General features: G+C 46.9%; 1 protein-coding gene across 1 annotated transcript; it reads right to left on the reverse strand.

The window, feature by feature from the left end:
• Positions 1-1719: 1719 nt before the first annotated feature.
• LOC124688115 (protein Brevis radix-like 2) lies at positions 1720-15820 on the reverse strand. Its single transcript, XM_047221832.1, has 5 exons — positions 15694-15820; positions 2896-3353; positions 2665-2803; positions 2152-2576; positions 1720-2058 (listed from the first exon to the last, which is right to left on the reverse strand). Exons 1-5 carry the CDS (start codon positions 15796-15798, stop codon positions 1980-1982), a joined length of 1206 nt encoding a protein of 401 aa, XP_047077788.1. The 5' UTR covers positions 15799-15820; the 3' UTR covers positions 1720-1979.
• Positions 15821-24646: the final 8826 nt, after the last annotated feature.

Consider the following 24646-nt stretch of genomic DNA (forward strand, 5'->3'; position numbering starts at 1 on the left):
CGGAATACAAGTTGCCTAACTACGGTACAATGTCTTGCCGTGTACGTCAAGGATCCGCCTTTCTCCAAGTACGTGCTGGATCCGGATACTTCATGGGCCGTCACGGATCCGGCCTCCTTTGTAGGTCGGTAGAGATCCGGCTTCCTGTTCCTGGGCTGGACTTCATCCTTCCGGATCTACAGCAACTGGGCCACCCGATGGGCCACATGCCTCATCACCATCTATGGGCCACCCGGGCTTGCCGGATCTAGGCCATGCCGTTGATATACCCATAAAGTATACCCACAACAATTTGGCTTGTTGGAAATCTAGCAACAAGATCAAGAACCTCAGATAGAGAAATATCAAGAAGAAACAAGAATAAGGGTATGCAAAGTATGCAAAGAATTGAGCTTCCTAAGACGATGTGATCAAGTTACCCAACCGAAAGCCACTCTTGATAGTGTGAATATCTATCATATAGCACGGTCTCTCAACAATCACCTTAAGACCGGTATAATGAAAAACCTAGAAAGGCCATATCTTTGCCTTGCACATCCTGCTTGATCTTGATGGTAATGCTTCAAACTTCATCCAGAACAGAAAGCTTCACATGATCATTATTGCTTCGTGAAGACTCATAATTTTGTCCCTCATACCCCACTATGGGATAACTTCATTAAGTCACATCTTCACATGTCCATTATCACCAAATGAGCGCTAAGCTTCAAGGAAATGATCTTGTCGAGTGCTCATCTTGAACTTTCCCTTTCTCAATCTTGATGACAATCACTACTTGATGTTATCCTCTCATAGGTTATATGAGATCTTTACTTTTAATGACAATACAAAGACACACACATGATGGTTAGTTCATAAAGCATAATTGATAAATCTTACCATACCACAAGATCCCATGATTCCATGTGCTACATTATTTATGCTTTATGTGTTGATCAACTTGTATCAAATCTTCGCTCTTAGTCTTGTTGATCATTGTAGCTCCTAATGCTTTATCATAATATTTTGATCATCCATTGTTTAACATATAAGCTGCAGCATGGCTAAATTGAGTTTCGCACAAGAACTCCACCTTCATTTATTCTTCTTGATCATATCAATTCATGTCTTCAAATTGATGATCTCGATGCCAAGACTCAAGGTATATCTTTATCTTCATGGCATCTATGCTAGTATCCAACACATGGTCTTCAAATAATAACTAGCGACTATTCCTTCATATAAAACTTAACAAAAATATTAGTTCTTCAAATAAAAATATAAGGGCAATATACCCTTACACCGACTAAACCTAGTTGCTTTGTGAGCAATTGCCAAATGGGTTTGTCTAGATATTATGGCCAACTCAGAAGCCATCCGATGTATGATGGTGCAATATGTATGGCCATCGCTTATTTTATTTTCCATGGCTTGGCACTCCACCACGGATTTCGTGCGTAGCACGTCCTGAAAACAAACCCTTTCATTCTCATGAAATTTTGGGTCACCTCTTGCCAGGAGATTAGGCTTTTGGAAGTTTATATCGGTGGTGTTGTAACCTTCGGGTGCTAAAACTGAAACCTTGCTTGTTGGTTCTCCTTCTTTATCAATGAATTAAGACAACTTTTTTTTGTGTGTTTCTTTCAAAAACAAAAAATAACCAAAATACCAGCAGCAACGAGCGCGAGGCATCATCAAGTTCAGGGAAATCAACAAGACATTACACAGGGATGTAAAACATACAAATAAACAAATGAATATTACTGTTCAGCAAAGATGCAGACCGATCTTAGGCGATGCCATTTTTACACAAGCAGCAGCAACCTGAGCCTACTGCGTCTCAAACCAAAGCATAACTCTCTCTCTGTTCACTCTGTAGAAACTAGACGTTTTAACTAACCGTAGTACCACTACTTAAGTATCACACCATCACTCCACTCTAATCTAGTACGACTCATCCTGGACCTGACTGACGTACGTGTTAGCTTCTGTGTGTCTCGCTACAGATACTGCGTGTGTATCCGGTCCCGGTTCTGCTCCCACCACACCTTGGCTCGCTCCTCGCCGAACTTCTCCCGGCTGCAAACCACAAAACACGGCAACGCTTGACCTGATTAGTTCACACAGTTCAGCAAAGGTGGTCGATCTGCTGAAGTTTTATGGCGGGCGTGCCTGAAGCGGACGCGGCGGAGCTCCCGCGTGCCGTCGCCGAGCTCGCGGATGGTGATGTGGACGCCCGGTTCGTCCTGCTCCACCCACTCCGTCGCCTCCAGGTCGCTCGCGTTGCTCACGGACACGGAGGCCTCGTCCAGGGACGACGTGGTGGCGCGCGAAGGGTCGTACGGGCCCGGGGCGCCGGCGCTCGACGGCATGGACGACGCACCCGCGCCCGCGGCGGAGTTGAGCATGTTGAAGTGGTGCGCCCACACGTGGTCGGACGGGTCCGGCACGGCGGTGGACGGGTAGCACGTCCCCCGGGCCGTGGACGCCGCCTTGTACGACGTCGTCCGGCTGATCGGCCTCACCGTCGCTGATGGTGGCAGCATCACCACTGGGCTCTCCCTCGTCGAGCCAGCGCGGGAGTAGAACGATTCACTCTGTTTGGCAACCCCAAGATCTCAAATTATGATCCGCACACGGATGGAATGAACTCCGGGTTCACTGTGGATATATATGGCGACTGACCTGCATGGCGTCATCGACGGAGGACGACGGCGTCGAGAGGCCCTGCTGCCGGAACGTCTGCACGTTGTAAAGCTCCACGACGCGGTCGTAGTTCTCGCCCCACCACCGCTGCGCCTCCCACTTGTTGAACATCTCCCGGCTGCATGTTTTCGTGGATTCGCTTGATTATTTCATTATTATTCAAGTCTGCTCACTTCAGGACACGGTCAAGAAATATCGATCGGCACAAACCTGAACCGAATGCGCTTGAGGTCGTTACCCGCGCCGCCGGGGATGGAGACGAAGGTGATGTGCACGCCAGGCTCGACCTGTGCCGTCCACTCCCTCGGCACGCGGTCTTCCTCCAGGACAACTGTCTCATCATCATCATCGTCCTCCTCCTCGTCCGCCTCCCCGATGCTCGGTATCCAGCTCGTACTCGGGTTTCTCACGTGCGTCTGGAAACCATGGTTGATCTTGGGCATGTCCCACGTCGATGACGGGGCAGTGCGTGCCCCTGTGCTCGACGTTGTTCTCATGTAGCTGTATGCCTCGCCGGCACCGTCAGACGTGAAGCCCGAGTCGTCGACGACGCCCGGGTACGCGGCAAGCCGGCTGGAGCGGTGGAAGCGATTGCCTCTGAATGATGGGCTCCCGGTGGCCTTGTAGTGTTTGCCAGAGCCAGAGAACTTGAGCACCATGTCCTTCAACTGAAAACACATTTGCAGAGGAGCTCCCTCAGTCAGGTCAACAGTATTATATGACAGAGCACAAGATATCAATTATGACATGAACTAGCAGATTAGTACTAGTGAACTGAGGATATTAATTGATCTGCTTGATTAGGACCCAACAAAAGCATGGAAGAAAGTGAAGGAGCACCACATTATTTTGCCAGGGTATAGCTGAATATTCAGACACACGTTTCTTCTAACATCGGTGTCTTGAATCTATCACTTGTTTTATGTCATCATGGCTAACTTTTTCTTCTTTCGGGAAATCTATAGAGACAGAGATAGGATAGGAGCTCCGTATTTCATTAAATATAATACAGTACGATTTGGGAGTTAAATAATGAAAAACAAGCTAGCCGCCATGAATACAACAAGGCCCAAATCATTGTCATGATTTTTTTTTGCTTGATCAAACATCCCTCTCTAGTTTCCTGCCATCACCATTACTTCTTTCTCTTCTTTTCCGAGATACTCCCAAAAAAAGACAATAACTTTAAATTTTATTTAAAAAATAGGATTGGCCAATTAATCAACAGGAAGCACTTGAAATCCATGAATAAAATGGGCTCAGCCGCCAAACCAAATTAGGTCTGATGCCCGACACGTCGACAACACACAAACACGATGGATGCTACAGACTTATGCAATTATGCATCACCAAAACATCGACAAACGATGGAGAGCCCAGAAGCTCCACAAAGCGCAAGACCCATGCTCTGCCAGAGAGAGCCAGACCATTGCCTAGACCCCCAACCACAAGATCAGTCGTCACCGATCACATAATCACATCCACTTTGGTTATCGAGTGGTGTGCGTGCGTTCTTGCTCGGAGCTGCAATGTCGACGCGCAGCAACGATCGATCAATCCCACGCGGCAGTTTAGTCTTTAAGCAAAGCTTCAATTATAACAGCAGGTAGTTAATGATGGATGCTGCTCTGATTAGGGCAAGGCACGGCACATTTTTTCCTAGCAGAAGGCTACAAAGCACAAAGGCCAGCCGCACCACCACGGTGTCCTAATTAATCCAGCTAGGACATCTTCTGTCTGAAGCAAGGAACAAATAAGCACCGTCCCCAAATCAAAGCAGCACCGCACCTGGTGCCGATCATGATAACCCCAAGGAGGGGGTGATCCCATTACGCATGTTCAGAAACAATAATGCATGTGGAGTTTGCTTAACATCTCTACTTCGAAAGATGGCAAAAGGCAAAGCGTGCAGGGGAGTACCAGAAATGACCGTTGAGGGGTCCGGAAATTACGGAGGCGATCTGGGTGGCGACCTCGCAACCCCATCGCCGGCGAGGGAGTTCTCGTCGGGATTGCTCGGAGGAAGCCGATTCTGGTTACTCCAAGCGTCTGACGATGAAGAAGAAGAGGGCGAACTGGAGCTTTCGACGGGAGTTGCGGATTCCAATGGATCTTTGAGGTATCTGTGCTCTACGCCCACGCCGGCGCAAAGTATAGATATTGTCGATGATTCGAGAGATCTTGCACGCCGGGCTAGAAAGCGGTTAGAGAAGCGGGATGCACAGCGGCAGGCTACCAAGGCCTCTCTGATGTTTGAATCCATGGAAGGTACGTTGATCTCTTCCCCGTTGCCGTCGGCTCGGATGCCGGTTAAGAGCAAGACTTTGGTGCGACCGGTTATGGAACCTTCTGTGTTCAAAGATGACAACGATGGCGCCTGGACGGTGGTTCGCCGGAGGCATCGGCCGCCGGCAATCACTGCCAACGTCCATGATTCAAAAATTTCGAATTGTACAAATTGTTCGGATATCCCTGGTGTGGGCCTGGCTCGATTGCGGGTTAGCCCAACCAAATATCAAGCTCATGGCAACATATCTGTGCCGAGGAATCTGGCCTCGCAGAGGGTTCGTGAGAAAGTGGATCTTGGGCCTCGTCAGGCCAGGGTCGGCGGGGTAAACGCTGGACATGCCTTCAGGAAATTGCTAGGTTTTGTTTGGCGTAAGAAAGAACCGGGGGAACCTGTGTGGCGGCGGCACGATTCTCCGTCGAGGATGAATGGAGATGGCGGCCGTGGAGGTTTCAACCCTGGGCGTGGTGCTTTCAACGCTGGCCGCGGTGGTTTCCAGGGCCGCTCTGGATATCAAGGCCGCGGCTATCAGGGACGAGGAGGATTTCAGGGGCGCCATGGCTTCCAAGGTCGTGGCAATGCGCCTCGCGGCCGCCAGGGGCCTGGGCGGGGAGGGCATCAAGCTTACCAAGGTACCTCGGATCCCTCTGGTTTGGGGCATGGTTCTAACTTTGTGCAAGGCGAAAGTAGTAATATGGGGGCCATGAACAATGGAAATCAACGCCAATCTTGGAGGAACGAGGGTTATGTTGCTGGAAACAATGGTGGTTTTGGTGCTCATCAGCAGCGCTGGCAGGGTGACCGTGGTCACCAGTACCGTCCTCGCGACAATAGCATGCAATCACGGTCGGCTATTGACGCCGACCTCCTCCATCAGACGGTACAAGCTGTGGTTGCAGCCGTCACGGCAGCAACAAAGGTATCGGAGCAACCTCCTTTGGCTCCTTTGGTGACAGAAGTGACTGGGGGAGCAGGGCAACCTGCAACGGCATCGGTTGCGATGTCCGACGCAACACCTAATGCTATACAGGAAGGACAGGATAACACGGGGGCAGTAACCAAAACAGTGGATGGTACGGGTCAAGGTCCCCAGAAGAAGAAGAAGGAGGAGAAGTCGGGATGTTTTAGGTGTAAGCAGCCTGGACATCACCTTGACGATTGCCCTACGCCTTTTTGTGATCTATGCGAGTCTGTTCATCATGCTACACATGCTTGTCACCTTCATCAAGCCCCTAAACCGACAGCCATTCTTCATGGTTATGCAAATGAGGCTTTGATGTTTTTTGAGCTTGCATGTGGTGCTTTCAAAGCTAAGGTGGAGAATCCAAGACTAGCTAAGATAAGTGTTCAGGGAGATGCTATGACTATTCCCGAGCTTATTGATCAACTTAAGAAGATAGTGCCTTCGGAAAAGTTCAGTTGGGAGGTTTATCATTTCAAGGAGAATATATACAGAGTCAAACTACCAAGTAAGCAGGAAGTTCAGCGTCTGAAAAATCTTGGTACTTATATTTGCAATGATAGGGAGTCACACTTAGTTTTTGACATTTGGTCTTCTTTGGAGGAGCCAATGTATATGTTACCAGAGGTTTGGGTTCGTGTGACTGGTGTGCCCACTGATATTATATCTGATTATTTGTCTCTATGGGGTGTGGGTACTCTTTTTGGTAAGACTCTTGATGTAGACATGGCTTTTACCAGGAAACATAAGGTTCTAAGGATTAAAATTGGTTGTTTGGATAAGCGTCTCATTCCCACAGATAGTGATATGTTTATTAGAAGGGGTTTTTTCAAACTATTTTTTGAGGTAGAGGGAGAGAATGAGAACCATGAGGTAGATATGGTTGAGGTTAACAATGATGGAGATGGGAATGATGATGGGTCTAATGGTGAACATAACAAAGAAGGAGGGAATGCTATGGATATGGACCCTAAAGGAAAAGATGGGGCAAATAATTCAACCATTGGTGGACAAGATGGTGCTCTCATGAGTGATGGAGTCCAAGGAATGCAATTGGCTCAAACTGAAATTAATATTGGGGCTATGAAGGTGCCTCTTAGCCCAGCAGGTATTTCTTTATCTGCAGAAAAAATGAGTCAAAAAATGCCTTTTTCCAATTCTATTGCTAATTCCCATTCTGGGCTAAATGACAAATCTGGTGCTGATCCTTATGTTGATTGTGTCACAGGGGAATCGGCTTGGGGATTGCCCCAGGTGTTCTCGGGATCGGCATTCGGATCTGGCAGTGCGGTGGTCTCTGAGCTGCAGCAGGTGCAGCCTGCCCCGGTGCCAGGGTTGCCAGCGGAAGGTTTGCAGGCGAACGAACCGGAGACGGACACGTGCGGGCAGGTTGATATCCTTGCGGTGGAGGGAGGATCGACTGTGGCCACTGAAGTTGTTTTAGCAGAGACTGGGTCGAGTACTCTGGCGCAGACGATCTGCATGCAGGACAGGCCGGTGAGTGGTCTGTCTCCTCTGCAACGCACGTCTGAGCAGACAAAAGGACACGGATCCTCTACGCCGGAACGCCGGACTTTGGGTGCACACACGGAGGAGCGGCCACAGAGAATCGTGACTGCCATTTCTGCGCGGGATCAGAAGCTCAGCATCAATCATTGGACTGCTGCTGACCAATCGCTGCACCTGGACGCCACTGGTAGCGGATCGTTTGTGCATGGAGCGCCTGTTGCTTCTGGTATGGAGCAGTTTTCATCAATTCATGTCAATAGTTGCAATTTTATTGATGGTGCAAATTCGTTTTTGATGGCTGGTGATAATCTCTTTAATACAGGAACTGTTGGAGACTGTAGTTCAATGGGAAATGGTGTTCTGACAAAGCAGAACAATGGAGAAGGTTTTAATATGCATGGAGGAGATGGGAACTTAAATAGCAATGAGCCGAATAGGTTTGGGATTGCCTTGCCTGATAGGAACATTGGTAATTTATCTAATCCAATCTCAAATGAATTAAATTCCTCTTGTACTTTTCATCTTAAAGAATGTGCACCCGATGATGTACCAGTTAATCCTACTGATGAGGAGATCATTGCATTTGGGGGTATTCCGAAGCCCTCATCTGGAATAAGGTCAAGTTCGAGACTGGGACAACAGAAGGATGGGGATATGCCTCAGCTAGACAGAGCTATGAAGAGGGCACAATTGCGGGATGCTCCTCCAAATTCTGGTAAGTTAACAATTCCAAAGCTTTCTATTGTTAATATTCCAGATGCTGATTTCATACAAAGAGCGGGGTCTTTAGGAGTGTCCTTGGGGAATAATGAGATGGAGGTCTTAAGGTCCATTAAAGGTATTAAGAATCTTGAGGAAACACGCATTTTAACTGTTTTACAAAAAAATGTAGTTGACAATTTGAACAGGGATGAGGGGCCTTCGAATCTTGTCATGTCCAAAGTATCTACTCTTTGTGAGGACTTAATTGAGGATGAGAGTATTCCATTTGATTTAGATGATCAGATGGAGCACTTAAAGCCGGTGATCAAGGAAAAAAAAACAAGGCAAAGAAAAACATATGACATGAATAATATTCGCAAGAGTACTAGGAAAAGAATTAAAAGACAATTCACATAATGCAGAATATAAAAGGCATGAATTGGAATTCAGGGGGTTTTGGAGACACTGCAAAGCATTTATTTGTCAGAGAGGCAATTAGAGAACATAAGTTGGATTTTCTAGCCTTGTTGGAGACTGGGAGATCAAACTTCTCTATACCTTTTCTGAATCAGCTTGCAGCAGGATACAATTTTTCTTGGTTTTGCTTACCTCCTCATGGTAGGTCAGGAGGTATTCTAGTTGGAATAAACTCAGACAGCCTACAGGTGGTTAAGGTGACCACTGGGGATTTTTGTGTCAAACTTCACATTAAATGCAAAAGAGATGGCTTTGAATGGATTTTTGTGCCGGTATATGGGGCTGCCCAAGACTTGCACAAGGGAGAATTTTTAGCTGAACTAGTGCGAATATGTGAGTCTGAAACATTACCTATGTTGGTAGGTGGTGATTTTAATATTATTCGGAAAAGGGAAGAAAAGAATAATGATAATTTTAATGCTAGATGGCCCTTTGTGTTTAATGCAATTATCGAACATTTAAACTTAAGAGAAATTGCACTCTCAGGGAGACAATATACGTGGGCAAGTCGTAGAGATGAACCTACATATGAGAAGTTAGATAGAGTTCTAGCAACAATTTCCTGGGAACAGAAATTTCCTTTAGTGACAGTTCGTGCATTAACCAGGGCAGAATCCGATCACACACCGATTCTAATTGACTCAGGAGTCAAAGCTCATGTAGGTAATATCTCAAAATTCTCTTTTGAGCTACATTGGTTGAAACAGGAGGGTTTTTTTGAGATGATACAAAAAGAGTGGAATTCGGTGAAAAATGGTCTTAATCCTATTGATGTCTGGCTAAATAAATTAAGACACATTAGAAAATTTCTTAAAGGGTGGGCAAAAAATCAAAGTGGGATATACAAAAAAGAGAAAGAGAGACTTTTGCAAATAATAGATCATTTGGATACTAAAGCAGAAAGTAATATTCTGAATCCGCAAGAAAGAGAGGAGCTTAGAAAAGCAAACGAAGGGTTGCGCAAGTTAAGACGGGAAGAAGAATCTAAGTGGGCTCAACGCGCAAAAGTTAGGCACATACAGGAAGGAGGGAATAATACAAGGTATTTTCATTTGATTGCAAATGGTAAACACCGTAAAAAGAAAATATTTCAGTTAGAACAACAAGAAGGTACAATTGTGGGAGAAGACAACCTGAAGGTGTACATTACCGAATTTTATAAAAAATTATTTGGGCCATCGGATCCAACAAACATTTCATTAATTGAAGGAATGGTGCAGGACATTCCACAGGTCTCAGCTAATGAAAATGCTATCCTAACAAATCCTTTTACTGAAAAGGAGGTGTTTGATGCGATATCACAAATGGAACATAATAAAGCACCAGGCCCTGATGGTTTCCCGGCGGAGTTTTATCAAAAATTTTGGGAAGTAATAAAGTTAGATTTAATGGCACTGTTTAATGAGTTAAGTAAAGGAGAGTTGTCTCTTTTCAAACTGAATTTCGGGGTCATTACTTTATTACCCAAAAAAGAGGATGCGGTACAGATCCAACAATATAGGCCTATTTGTCTACTAAATGTGTGTTTCAAAATTTTCACTAAAGTAGGGACAAATAGAATAACGGGGATTGCTCCAAAGGTTATTAAACCAACACAAACCGCATTTATGCCAGGGAGAAATATTTTAGAAGGGGTGGTCATTTTACATGAGACGATTCATGAACTTCATACTAAAAAATTGGATGGGGTATTATTTAAGATTGATTTTGAGAAAGCATATGATAAGGTTAAGTGGTCTTTCCTACAACAAACCTTGAGAATGAAAGGTTTTGCTACCGAATGGTGTAGCTTAATCCACAAGTTTGTACAAGGTGGGAGTGTGGGTGTTAAAGTAAATGATGACATTGGTCATTATTTTCAAACAAAAAAAGGTTTGCGGCAAGGGGATCCTTTATCCCCAATGTTATTTAACATCGTTGTAGATATGCTTGCCATCTTGATTGAACGTGCAAAAAATGATGGTCAAATAGGAGGGTTACTTCCTCATCTTGTTGAGGGGGGCATCTCTATTCTACAATATGCCGACGATACAATCCTTTTTTGGAACATGACCTACTTAAAGCTGTGAACATGAAACTAATTTTATGTATTTTTGAAGAACTGTCGGGACTTAAAATTAATTTCCATAAAAGTGAGCTCTTTTGCTTTGGAAAGGCGAAGGATGAAGAGGACGAATATAAACAGATCTTTGGGTGCGATGTTGGATCTCTCCCCTTTAGATATTTAGGTATCCCTATCCATTACAGAAAACTCAGAAATTCGATTGGTATCCAGTTGAAACAAGGTTTGAAAGCAAACTAGGATGCTGGAAAGGAAAGCTTTTATCTTATGGGGATAGATTAGTTCTTATTAATTCAGTTTTAACCAGTTTACCTATGTTCATGTTATCCTTCTTAGAAATACCTGTTGGGGTAAGGAAAAGATTGGATTTCTATAGATCTAGGTTTTTCTGGCAATCCGATGAAAATAAGAAAAAATATAGGCTTACAAAATGGAATATTGTTTGTCGACCTAAGGATCAAGGCGGTTTAGGTATTGAAGTACTAGAACTAAAAAATAAATGCTTATTGAGTAAATGGTTGTTTAAGTTGATTAATGAAGAAGGTGTGTGGCAGGAATTATTACATAATAAGTACCTAAGGAACAAGACTTTATCGGCAATACAACCGAGGCCCACAGATTCACCTTTTTGGAAGGGTTTAATGCGAGTAAAAGAAGAATTTTTTAATAGAGGTTTCTTTAAAATTGGTAATGGAATGAGTACTCGGTTCTGGGAAGATACGTGGTTGGGGAAAACCCCTCTGGCCAATCAATATCCGTCATTATATAATATTGTGCGTCACAAAGATGTAACAGTGGCTCATGTGTTAGCCCAAAACCCATTGAATATTAGTTTCAGAAGGGCACTGCTGGGAAACGAGATGGGTTGCATGGTTACAGTTATGCCGAAAACTAATGACGGTAAATCTAAATGATGAGAGGGATCTTTTTGTGTGGGGTTTGACATCCAATGGTACTTTTACGGTAAAATCTATGTATGAAGATCTTATGAGCGATCATACCCCTTATTTGAGAAAATATTTGTGGAAGGTTAAAGTACCTTTGAAGATTCGGATATTCATGTGGTTTCTTAGTAATAAGGTTTTGTTAACTAAAGATAATTTAGCTAAACGGAATTGGCATGGTTGCATGAAATGTGTTTTTTGTGGTGCACAAGAAACTGTTGAACATCTATTCATTGACTGTCCTTTAGCTAAATTGCTTTGGCGTACGGTTAATTTCACTTTTGATCTTCCACCTCCAACCAATATTACAAATATGTTTGGTAATTGGTTAAATGGAGTAGATAGACAATCTAAAGCTTTTATCCGTGTTGGGGTTTCCGCTTTATGTTGGTCTATTTGGAGGGCAAGAAATGATATTATCTTTAACAAAAAACAATCTTTTCATTATTTGCAGGTTATTCACATGATGACTCACTGGGTTCAACTATGGGCTCTCCTTTCGCCGGAGGGTTTACGGGATGCCATGGCTACTCGGATGCACACGGCTCCCGACGGTCGCTCGGGATATCTTGTGCCGAGCTGGTTGGCGTCATATTAGTAGGCTACAATGATGTGTAGTTTTACTATGCTTTTTTTATTCCGATGGTTGATTTTTGTATCAACTATAGGCGATGTTTGAGATACGTGAATTGTAAAACTTAATTACACTGGGTGTCAATAAAAGGCCGTGTGCATCACCATGATGCAGAAGCCGGGGTTAAACTCCCCATTTCGAAAAAAAAAGGCAAAGCGTGCAGGAAGGCAAGGACGGTGGACACTCGAAGCGTGCCATGATAGTGAAGACACGCTGCACCGGGAAGGCAGGCCCGGGCGGGCCTCCGAAGCCTAGCCTTAGCCAGGCCTGTGTAAGGACCACAGAATATGGGCTACGGGCTACGGCCCACCTTTATTCCTTGCGTGAGCGGCAACGTTCTGGACTCGTGCAAAATAAAGATATTGTATTGTCTTGGAAGAGTAAAGCCCAGGGTTAAATCAGCCGAAGAGTGGCTTTTGGAGGAGGGGAAGAAGATACCATTAGCAGCACCTAGCGTGCTTTGCTATCTTTTTAGGAGCAAAGAGGATAGATGAACGGTAGCAAAAGCTGGAGGGGAATGTGGGGAACAAAAGTGACAAAATCAAATCACATCCTTCTGCAGAGCCAGAGCGTCCAGACTCCAACAAAGCTTGGGATGGGTGTGGTGTGGGGATGCATCTATCTAGGAAAAGCAGCACCGCGACGTCTACTCATGTTCGCCTGGGCCTTGACCAACTTTGTGGAGGAACGTTTTAAGAATTTGAGCGAATTGTCAGTATCATGTACGTCCATTTTGAAAGCCCTTCTTGTCAAGAAAAACAAGAAGAGAAAATGCTGTGTACTGCGTTGCTCCCTCTGTTCCCATTCAAATGTCAAGGACGGTATGGTGACGCTGACGCCAAGTAGTTTCAGAGGCTATTCTTATCGACTGATCAATGCATCCCATGGTACGTGGTAGTACGATGTACTTGGCGGCCAAGTGCAAGGGAAAGCAATTGCAGAAGTTCAGCTCAGGAGAGTAGCTCGGCTATTCTTCCTTCAGATCCCATTCAGTCATTTCTACCAATCGATCTAGTAGTAAAAATACCAAGAGCTGGCAAAAGTCAAAGAGGAGCCGAATTTGTGGCGTCTAGCCGGTACCAAGGCTCTAAGAGCATCTCCAGTCGCGTCCCCCAAACCGTCCCCCAAAGCGATTTGGGGCGCGCCGGACAAAAAAAGCGTTCCAGCCGCGTCCCCCAAAGCCCTTTTTTGTCCGGCGCGCCCCGATACGGTGTCCGGCGCCCCGAGCCCGTCCCCGTCCCACGGGGACGCACCGGGGACGCCGGACACAACGAAAGCGAGGCGGGCTCCCACATGTCGGCGACTATTTGCATAAACCGTTGGTTCGCGCCTCTTTTCTCGTCGCTCCTTCCTTCCCGCGCCTCCCACCCCACCGCCGCCGCTGGATTTCTCGGCCGTTTGGGCGTCTGATCTGGGCTGCGAGTCGGCACCTTTGTCGCGGCTGGGGCTCCCGCCGGTCGTGCCACCGCCGCCGCGTCGCCAGCGCGTCCCAGAACGCGCCGTCAAATCCGCCCCACCTCCGCGCACAGAAGGTGCTCGACGACTTGCCAGGTAGGCGCGATTGGTCGTTGTTTGTTGCGTCGTCTGCCTCGGCGCAATTTTAACCATTGATTTTGCTTTAGCCATGGACAGCGACGATGAGATGGTTGCCCTGCTGCTGGAGGACGAGCAAGCGTTCGACGACGACCTGCGGGAGCATTTGCTGATCATCGCGTCCCTCCGGGACATGCTTGACGCCGAGGCGGAGAAGAGGAAGAGGCCGCGCCGCGGAGGATCAAGGCCGGGAAGAAGGAAGTCGAAGCCCCGGCGAGAGGATGGAGGGGCATGCCATGCTGCACAACGACTACTTCGCCGACGGGGCAACACATGCCGACAATTTTCGGCGCCGGTACGGGATGAGCAAGGGCCTGTTCATGAATATCCTCCACGGCGTTCGAGAGTTCGACCCCTACTTCAAGCTCAAGCTCGACGCCGTAGGCGTTCTCGGGTTCACATCCATTCGGAAGTGCACCGCCGCCATGAGGATGCTTGCATACGGAGCACCTGCCGATACACGGGACGACTACCTTCGCATGAGTGAGTCTACTGCCATTGAGTGCATGTACAAGTTTTGCCGAGCTGTGGTGAGAAAGTTTGGCAAATACTACTTGAGAGGGCCAACTGAGGAAGAGACTGCAAGGATCATGGCACAAAATGCTGCCAGAGGATTTCCTGGAATGCTTGAAAGCATCGATTGCATGCACTGGGCATGGAAGAACTGCCCGTTTGCTTGGCAAGGTATATACAAAGGGGGTCATGGATATTGCAGTGTGGTGCTTGAAGCTGTGGCAGATTATGACCTGTGGATTTGGCATTCTTTCTTTGGCATGGCGGGATCACACAATGACATCAACGTGTTGCAGCGGTCTCCGGTGTTCAGCGAGACTAGTGGAAGGGCATGCTCCACCATGCAACTATGAGATCAATGGCCACCAATATACCAAAGGCTATTATCTAGCCGATGGTATATATCCAAAATGGGCCACTTTTGTCAAAACAATCTCGAATCCATCAGGTCTGAAGAATTCTCACTTTGCTACACGACAGGAGGCTTGCGGGAAGGATGTCGAGCGGGCATTTGGTGTGCTTCAAGCACAATTTGCCATTGTCCGGTACCCTGCTCTAAGCTGGTCTCACGACCAAATGTGGGAGGTGATGCAGGCTTGTGTGATCATGCACAACATGATCATCGAGGATGACCGCAAGAATCATGTTAGGTCACATGTTGGTCCCTATGAGTGTCAAGGACCTCTCGCGGAGGTTGATCATGAGGTGCTCGTAGATTTTGCTGATTTTGTGGTCATGCACGCAGAGATCCGTGACAGACAATGTGCATGAGCAACTTCAAGCTGATCTCGTTGAGCATTTGTGGAGGATCAAAGGAAATACCGTGGCACCTTGATGTATCATCTAGCCCTTTTTATTATATTTGATTACTTGTTTTATTGTTTGTTGTAATTTAATTTGAAAACAATCCTCGAAAACATTTTTTTTCATATGCTACATTTGATATAAATGGTTTATGTGTTAAAAAAATTATTTTAAATGTTTGGGGGCGGCGTTTGGGGGACGCGGCTGGGGAGCGACGTCCCCCAAACGCGGCACGAACAAAACACGTCCCCCAAACGCTCAATCCGGCGCGCTTTGGGGGACGGTTTGGGGGACGCGACTGGAGATGCTCTAAGTGATGTAATGCCGCGAGAGTAGTTGTCTGTAATATTTGGTCTTGGCTTATAGCCGAGACGGGTTGTAAAACTTCTAAAATCTTCTCCTTATTCAATGAAAATGGCAACTCTTTTGCCTTGTTTCAAAAAAAAAAAAAAAGCAGGCGTATCTATGAATGTGACAATGTAAGTCTAAGGTAAAATGTGCGGATGCTACTTGAAGACATACCTGCGAGGTGAGAGACTTGCTGGCGTCTCTGCCGTTGTGCGTGGCGGCAGCCCGGCCGCCGTCCTCTCCGCCGTCCTTGGTCGAACACGCGATGCATGCTAGCATCCTCCTTTCTCTACGCCCCACCACTGGATTGCTTCTTCCCTGCATCGTAGATATATAAGATGCAAGCACCCGACAGATTCTCAGCATCACGCTCCAAGCCAAAGAGAAAACGCAAGGCGACTAAAATCCAGCGATCATCAAGAAGCCTCAATGTAGCAATGCGTGGGAGTAGTTCACAGCCCGTACGGTAAGCACATGAGCAGAGCAGGGACATGCACTGCAGACCATGCGAGCAGAGCAGACCAGCCGCGTCCGGCCGGCATAAATTCCGAGTCAGAGAGTGCCGACGACGCAGCGCCGGCCACAGCACACCGCGCCCGAATGCATGCCGCCTCTGGCGCCGGCCGCAGCCTTTCGGGCTCCCATAAAACCCACCGGCCACCAGCTCGCCGCAGGACAGCGACGCAGCGGCGACCGACGGATAGATAGAGGGAGCTGCAAGCGCACGCGCGCGCCGGGGCCCCATTGGAACGTACTGCGCATGCATGTGTGCACGCGCCGGGCGCCGGGCCGGGTCTAGCGCCATGTCGCTGTGGCTGCTGCAGGACACTGTCGCTATGCCAAGTCTGTCTCTCTCGTCGGCTACTCCCTAGGAGCATCACGGAGCAAGGAACCGAGTCAATGCGCGCGGCAGCGTCGATTCGAAGCGGTGCTTTTGTGGTACAGGCTACGCGGTAGGCTGATTCAGTGCAAGCGTGGATGGGTGGATGTACGTATGATAGGTACTGCTGGATCACTGATGTACCACCGGTGCGATCAGTGAGCTAGAGGTAGGCTCAATGTAGAGTATTCATTCAAATACTTACCACTGTAGTACGAATTGATCGGTGCTGCTGGAGAAACTGGAACAAGTACAGCGCGTGCAGAGAAGGTTCTGCGTAGATCTTGTGTGTGTGTGTAAGTGAATCATCGCTGTCGAAGGACCAGGGAGTGAAGGAGGAGTGATAAAGAAGATGAAAATCGATGACAGCGACGATAATTCTGGGAGGAAAAAGAAAGAGCAAGCAATAACGAACAGTGAGTGGTACAAGCCACCCTGTGCGTATGGTGGCCCCTGTCTGCTTGGGAGCCTACAAGGCAGGAACTATGTGGATGCACAAATTGCCTGGACAGGCCCGTGAGGCCCTTTTGGGCCCAGGGCCGTGGGGAAGTTCTCAGCCACTGACAGTGCGTCCCACTAGAGACATTGCCACTTCCCCGGAGCTAACGTACCAGTGTCACAGTCACAGAGATAATAATCAGATAAAAGAAAAACAGAGATAATCAGATAAACACCAAGTGTTCAGTTTTCCTAGTACTGAAAAGAAGCTGAAGAAGCAAATCGTGAATTGGATACGCATGACGGCAAAGGAGGCAAATAGCTTACCGGTTAGCAAGCGCCCATCAGCTGTGCAAACTTGCCGATCACAGCAATGCTCCCGGCGACGCGGCAACAGTGGCGGCGGTATCCGTGTCCGTCTCGCTCGGTCACTGCTGCTTCTGAGTCCTGACGCCGGCCGAGGTGATCTGAAGAACAAGGAGCAGAGCAAATGGGGGAAGATCAATACTAAATGCGAAGCAGGTTCGGTGCGCAAATCAAACGAGAGGCTGAGTGAGTAAAGAAAACGGAGGAGAGCAGTCATGATTGCGGCGGGACGGTGCCCACGGCACGGGGAAAAGGCAACAGTGGGAAACAATTGGATTGCCCCCGAATGGACCCGGAAAAGGTTGGGGATCTTAAATGATCGCCATCGCAACGAACTCGATGCCACCCAGAAAAGGGGAGAGGGCAGCCAATGGCGGAAACAGAGCCTGAACGCGGAGGGGAGGCCAAGATCTTCTCGAGGAGAGGGGGGAATGAATAAGAAGTTTCAGCATCGATCTCCATTGCGTACCTTGCTCTTCTTCTTCTCCTCGGCTGCTGCCTCCTCTCGTGGAATGTCTACGGGGGAAGAGACAGATCCTCGTAGGCGCGCACGCGGCGGCGGGGGCGGCGAGATCACTGCGAAGACGACGCACGCGTCGGCCGCCGGAGCTATCTGCTGCCGCCGATTGAGCGGTAGGAACTGGCGAGTAGGAAAATTCTTTCCTTTTTTTCTTCTCCGCCAGAGGAGGATCGATCAGTGGGTGGAGGAAGCAGAGAGAGATGTGGTGTGGGGGCAGGAGCGGAAGGGGATCCCCGGATTCGCTCCCGGCCGTCTGATCCGCCCCGGAAATCGAGCGAATGCGGCAGCCAAAGCACGCGCACGCCGTCCCAGCAGCGCCTAGTCGCCCCAGTATTTATATAGCGATCGGTCGCCCCGCCCCGGCGCCGGGGAGGTCGGTCACGGTCAGGGTCAGCCGAGCTCCACCCGATCGGCGCCGTCCGTGTCGGCCGCGACCGCCAGGATGGACGCGTGGGCGTGGCACTGGCAACGGAGGCCATGGGACTGGCGGATTCGGGTGGGCCAGCCGCTGTCCCCGGCGCCACTGTGCACGCACGGCAGGGTACGTACTGCCGGAGTTGTGGAGGTGCGGGGCGTGTGCTATCGGCGGTCGGGATGAGGGGTGTCGGCGTGTCGTATCTGCCGGACACCCAGCGAGCCGACGTGCCGGCGCACCCTTGCTGAGTTTCATTTTTGTGCTCGTCGATACAAACTGGTTGTCGGGGAATCTGAGATCACGCCAAATCTATCGCCGTATGCATATACTCCGTACTTTTTTTTGCGAATAAATATACTCCGTACTAGGTGAGCATACAGTGTGCTAATCAGTTTTCTGCACACTGGGCTTAAAACTATCGTGCAACCTCTATTAGCAAATAACTGGGACGTGTCTAGGGAGCAAACGGAGGCTGGTTAGTCTAATCAAGCCCTCACTCTAAATATGAAAAGTTTGCACAAGGACGGACATTAAATGCACATTACTATAGTAACTATTTTTTTAAAAAAATTCATAACTCATACACCGTATATCGGAATTGTGATCCGTTTTCACTGTTGGTCCTCTCACGCCAAGATCTTCGAAACTAGATATCATTTATATATGTTTCGATAAACTTTTTTTAAAAAGCAACTTAGTGTTGTGGCAAAAGCAACTTAGTACAAAGAGTTGCTTACATTATTATTTTTGGTATTTTGCAGTACACTTATTGTGTAGGGGACAATTTACCATTGCAAAGTACAACTTAGCCAATGTGTGACAACAATAAAAGCGCCCCCAAAATACAACTTAACACATGTTTGAAGCAATAATTTGCCATCTTCGTGGAATCCGATGCTGCGAGGTACAACTCCACCTCGACCCAAAAATCAACTCTAGGGTATACAACTTAGCACAAGTGTGAAGCAACAATTTACTATCTACCTCGAACGTGTCTAATGAAATGTGTGAGTAAACAATTTATTGTATAAAAAATACAACTTACCTCCTACATGGAACAATAATACCGCCGAAAAATACAATTTAGCACATGTATAAAGAAATAATTTGTTGTATTTGTGGTAGCCACCACCACGAGTTAAAACTCCACCTCGAGCAAAGCGGATGTGGCTGGTGTTTTCTTGTTTCAGCATACAATTTTGCTTTGTTTCAATTACAACATAGTTGGTAAATGGATGTAACTCGGGATAAAAAGCAACATGTTGTTAGTGGTGTTTTAATTGCAGCCATGCCGGGGTATGCAACATAGCAATAGGTGGTATACAACTTAGCAATAGCGAGGTATCTAACTTAGCAATAGCGAGGTATCTAACTTAGCACTAGGCGGTATACAACTTTGCAATAACAGGGTATGCTGTATTGCACTAGGTGGTATACAACTTAGCAATAGCAGGTATCCAACTTAGCACTAGGCGGTATACAACTTAGCACCAGGATATGCAACTTAGCACTAGGTGGTATACAACTTAGCAATACCAGGGTATGAAACTTAACTTAGCAATAACAGGGTATGCAACTTAGCACTAGGTGGTCTACAACTTAGCAATAGTGGGTATGCAACTTAGCACTAGGTGGACTACAACTTAGCAATAGTGTGTATGCAACTTAGCACTAAGTGGTATACAACTCAGCAATAGTGGGTATGCAACTTACCACATGTGTGAAGCAATAATTTACGGTAACAAACATAACTTAACAAAGTGGTTTGAGAACAGGGATTAAACAACTTAGATTAAATGATGTAAACAACTTAAGTATGCTGAATAAGGTAACTTAATTAGAATCAGAATGAACTTAGTTAACGGGGATAAAAACGAGCAATTAACAACTTAATTAAGGGTATGAGTAACTTAGTTGCCGGGGATAATCAACTTAACCTTAGTGAAAGTGACTAGCAAGAAAAGTAGTGCATCATGTGTCTAGCGACATGCATCCAACCAGGCATGAAAAATACCAAAACAAATCGCCGCAGATCCGTGTAAATCATACATCTACGTTTAGTACTGCAATACAAACCTAAGATGATTTATACAATTAACAACACATGAAAAAAATCCCAGTATCTAGCTAACTAGAAACACCGTCCTAACAGTCTACATTGATATAATCATATTATCCTGTGGCGGAGCATGCAAATAAATATGAAGAGGTAAAGGAAATCAAGTCACATACAGAACCATGGTAAAACATAGACGACGTGGCCTCCAGCTCCAACCGAATTCAACATGTATTGCCACGGTTGTCGAATCAGGCAACTTGACATCATTCAGTGGGCAACATAATTTGTGGGGCTCGGTTAACAAATATGTAGCTGGTTTGGAGGCTCACCTTTTACACAACTCAACTGCAGCTAGTAGGCACCTTAGCATAGTTATGCAACTATAAATATTCTCTTGTTTTAGTGCACCTATTTTGACAGAGAAAAAGCTAGTATATCTCACAAAATCCATATTGTTGGTAGCATAAAAAATAGTAACAAATCCAAGCTACCTCACATAGGAATTCACTAAGCCCAATCTAACCAAAACTAGAAGGCTGGAAACTTAAGTGCCTAGTGCCATAGCACATTGACTCGCCGGGGTACTTGCCTCGTGGAAGAAATAAATACATTATGTAAAGGCATGCATCGAGTCAGAAGAATCCATCAGGTGAACCATGAACCACAGGTCTGCTCTTCAAGGTACAAGACAGTACGGGCGCTAGAACTCCAGCCCAAAGCCTTCCAGACCTTGCGCACATACCACGAGCACCGCGGCCGCTGTTGAGCGCATGAAGCTTATTAGAGACATTGTTTTCACTGAAATGAAAAACTCAGCTTCTCGTGTAGTGCCTGAGCTCTGAATAGAACTTCATTAACATCATCAGGACAGTTAAACCATTATATTATCCCTGCCCTCCTAGGCAAATCACAACTAAAACTATTTCAGTTCTCTGCATGTTGACTCCTGAATTTTATTCACATTGGAGTAGATACTCACCAAGTTCATCTTTTAGGCTCAATCGCATCCAATGGCTATTGAATTAAACACAATAAAACTAATCTAAACATACACCGAGCGCAATGCATATAGAAGTACAGATTATTCATTTATTTCTCGCATAGTTTCCACTGACAAGGAGATGAATTCACTCAGCAATCATCAAACGAACTGACCTTAAACCCACCTGAACTGAATATCCATCAGGCCCTACTCGGCGGTGGCCACTGCCTTGCAGAATCCCGAGATGTCGCTTCCTTCGGACCACTTCTCCCAGTTCCTCCAGTCAGCCTTCCTGTACTCGACTTGCGCCAGGGTGCCCGGGTCGATGCAGGTCGCGGTGATGTCGGCGCCGTCGGGATTGGACATCTGGATGTACAACGAGGATGGGGAGCAGAGCAGGAAGGAGGTCAACAATCCCCGGTGGTCCACCTCATATGGCTCCTGGCCACAGTGGGACGCAAGCGGAGGCCGGATGCGTCGTCCTCGTCGCTGCCGCGGTCGCTGGACGAGGAGCCCGGGTCCCCGGAAGGCAGCACCAGCAGAAGCCGATGGTTCCCCGCGCCATCCCCGAACAGGGACCATCGGCATCAGCGCAGTAGGCCCGGCGAATCAGGAGCCAGTGGCGAGGGGATCTCGGGCTTCACCGCCTCAGGCCGCTGTTCTGCCCCAGCTCTGACGGCCGCCGACGGTTGCACACGCCGGATCCATCGTCGTCGACGCAGCGCGGCTAGTGCGCTATGTAAGGGCCACCGACGCGCTTTCGGAACGAATTGCGGGACGCGGGTGTGATCGGGTGAAATCCAACGGCCAGGAAGCGAGGGCTCGGTGGAGCAAATCAGCCACCGTGCACTTTTTAGCACTTGGGAATAACTGACACAACTTTAACTATATGCACAATCCGAAGTCCGCTAGATACATCACTAGCTGCATCTCGAGTGGACTGCCGCAAACAGATTGAACATGCTCATTTTGTTTCCAATGGGCACGATGTAACGAAACCTAGCCTAGATGCCCGATGTAAACAGATTGGGAAGTGCGGAAAGACCAATTCCCAACCCGAAAATTGGGCTGGAAGTGTGTTGGAGCGGACACCACTGGTATCAGCTCGCGTCCACCTCTTCTACTTTTGAACGTGTCGCACACTAGTCACGCCCTCTCCCGCTACTCGCACCAGTAATTCACCGGTGTCGCTTCCAAGACCAAGACTGCAATGGAGGAAGTCGTTGGCACCATGGTCCCTGACCCTACCATCCACACCATGTTGCATAAAGACTTAACGTCGGCAAAGATGGCACCCAACTCCAAGAAACGACGCGCCCAGCGTGGTGGCACCGTGAAGGCAAGGGTAGCCGTAGTCGCCAAGAAGTAGGCAGAGCTCATCATGGGGGCAGGCCAATGCTAACATCAAAATCTTCGCCTCCCAAGTCGTCGTCGTGATTAAGGGAAAGGTGCTCAAGGCTAGCGGGGACGCCATGTGCCTCTTCGACAAGCTCGTTCACGTCTGCAGCCGCAAGACAGCATGTGCAACCACTTTCGCCTGCAGGGCCAACGGGGACGCCATGTGCCTTCTAGCATGTTCTGGCATCTCCTTCCTAGCCTGGTGGGTCGCAATATTCGTTGTCGGAGGTCATGTCCTTGCAGGGGCAGCCTTGTTGTGGCTTGCCTCGACCTCAGCCACTCTCTTATGGCATGTGATTCAGGCAAGGCAAGGGGCCACAAGTGATCCCGTTGCAGAACATGCATGTGCTCCGCAAGCTATTCGAGGGAATGCCAGGCCCGACGCCGGCCATCTCGGTATGGTTTCAACATCCATTTCCTTCGTCCATTTGCAATTGACAACAACTTTGTGATGTCCAATTATGAGTACGACTACTATGTTGAGAACACCGAGGCCTACATGCACTGCCTGATCAATGAGAACAACCAAATGGGACGATAGTCTCGGGACCGAGCAAGACACCCAATGACATGGGGTAACCACGACAATACCCATACATGATGGACTTGGGTTTTGGGAAAGAAGCGTCATGGTGGTTTCGATGGCGTACAAGCACGACACACATGGGACAAACAAGATTTTACCCAGCTTCAGGCCTTCAATGGAGAAACCCTAGGTGTTGCTTCTCTCCTTGTATTATGATGATCATTATTACAGGGAGTCACCAAGGTGGTGAAAGTGGTGTTGATCTAGCGTAGCTAGGGTTTGATGTATGTCAACCAAAAGGGGTCCTGAAAAGATTGGATTTTTATCGATCTAGATTCTTTTGGCAAGGAGATGAAGAAAAACGTAAATATAGATTAATGAAATGGAATATTATATGTAGGCCAAAACATCAAGGTGATCTTGGTATCGAAGTTTTAGAACTAAAAAACAAATGCCTACTCGGTAAATGGTTATTTAAATTATTGAATGAAGAAGGGGTCTGGCAGGAGTTGTTACACAATAAATATTTATCTCAAAAGACTCTCTCTAAGTTCAGGTTAAACCATCTGACTCTCCTTTCTGGAAGGGACTAATGCATGTGAAAGATGATTTCTTTGCACGAGGCCATTTTAAGTTAGGCGATGGTTCAACTGTTAGATTTTGGGAGGATGTTTGGTTGGGAGATAGAACGTTAGCACAACAATATCCATCTTTATATAACATAGTCCAACATAGAAATGTCTTGGTGGCCGATGTGTTATCTCAGGTATCTCTGAATATTCAATTTAGGAGGGTATTACATGGGAATAAATGGATTAAATGGATGGATTGGTTGCACTTTTGTAGACGTTTGATGAATGTTAGTCTTGAGGATCAAGATGATGTCTTTGTATGGAAACTTACAACCTCAGGCCTATTCACTGTTAAATCTATGTATGAAGATTTAATGAATGACCATACCCCTTTTTTACGTAAATATTTATGGAAACTTAAAATCCCGTTAAAGATCAAGATTTTCATGTGGTTTTTTAATCAAAAAGTTTTGTTAACTAAAGACAATCTTGCAAAACGAAATTGGAAAGGTTGTATGAAGTGCTGTTTTTGTGGTGCTCAAGAATCTATTGAACATTTATTTATAAGTTTTCCCTTTGCAAAACTGCTTTGGCGCATGGTGTTTTTCTCTTTTGACCTTCCACCTCCAACTAATGTTACAAATATGTTTGGCAATTGGTTAAATGGAGTTGATAAAAAAGCAAAGGATCGTATACGCATTGATGTGTCCGCTCTATGCTGATCAATATGGAGGTGTCGAAATAATATTGTCACTACAAGAGATCTGATATACTGTGACGAAAATCGTCATGACGGTGGTCCGTAACGTCACCGAATATCATAATGTGTGACGTTTTCCCCCTAGCGTCATGGACTCCCATAATCCGTGACGGCGGCGCAATCACCGTCACACATTACACCATTTTGTGACGACCAAGATAGATTTCATGACGAGTGTGGATGGGTCACAGAAAAATTATGATAGATAAAG

Source organism: Lolium rigidum, chromosome 2 (assembly GCF_022539505.1).
Source record: "Lolium rigidum isolate FL_2022 chromosome 2, APGP_CSIRO_Lrig_0.1, whole genome shotgun sequence".
Classification (NCBI taxonomy): domain Eukaryota; kingdom Viridiplantae; phylum Streptophyta; class Magnoliopsida; order Poales; family Poaceae; genus Lolium; species Lolium rigidum.

What these genes read in the sequence shown, in the direction of transcription:
- LOC124688115 (XM_047221832.1), bottom strand. Translation starts at nt 15,798, where the DNA reads ATGCTAGCATGCATCGCGTGTTCGACCAAGGACGGCGGAGAGGACGGC. An exon ending in CTCAAGCGCATTCGGTTCAG is followed by an intron (nt 2,804 to 2,895) that starts GTTTGTGCCGAT and finishes GAAAACATGCAG; the next exon opens with CCGGGAGATGTTCAACAAGT. An exon ending in CCGTCGATGACGCCATGCAG is followed by an intron (nt 2,577 to 2,664) that starts GTCAGTCGCCAT and finishes GTTGCCAAACAG; the next exon opens with AGTGAATCGTTCTACTCCCG.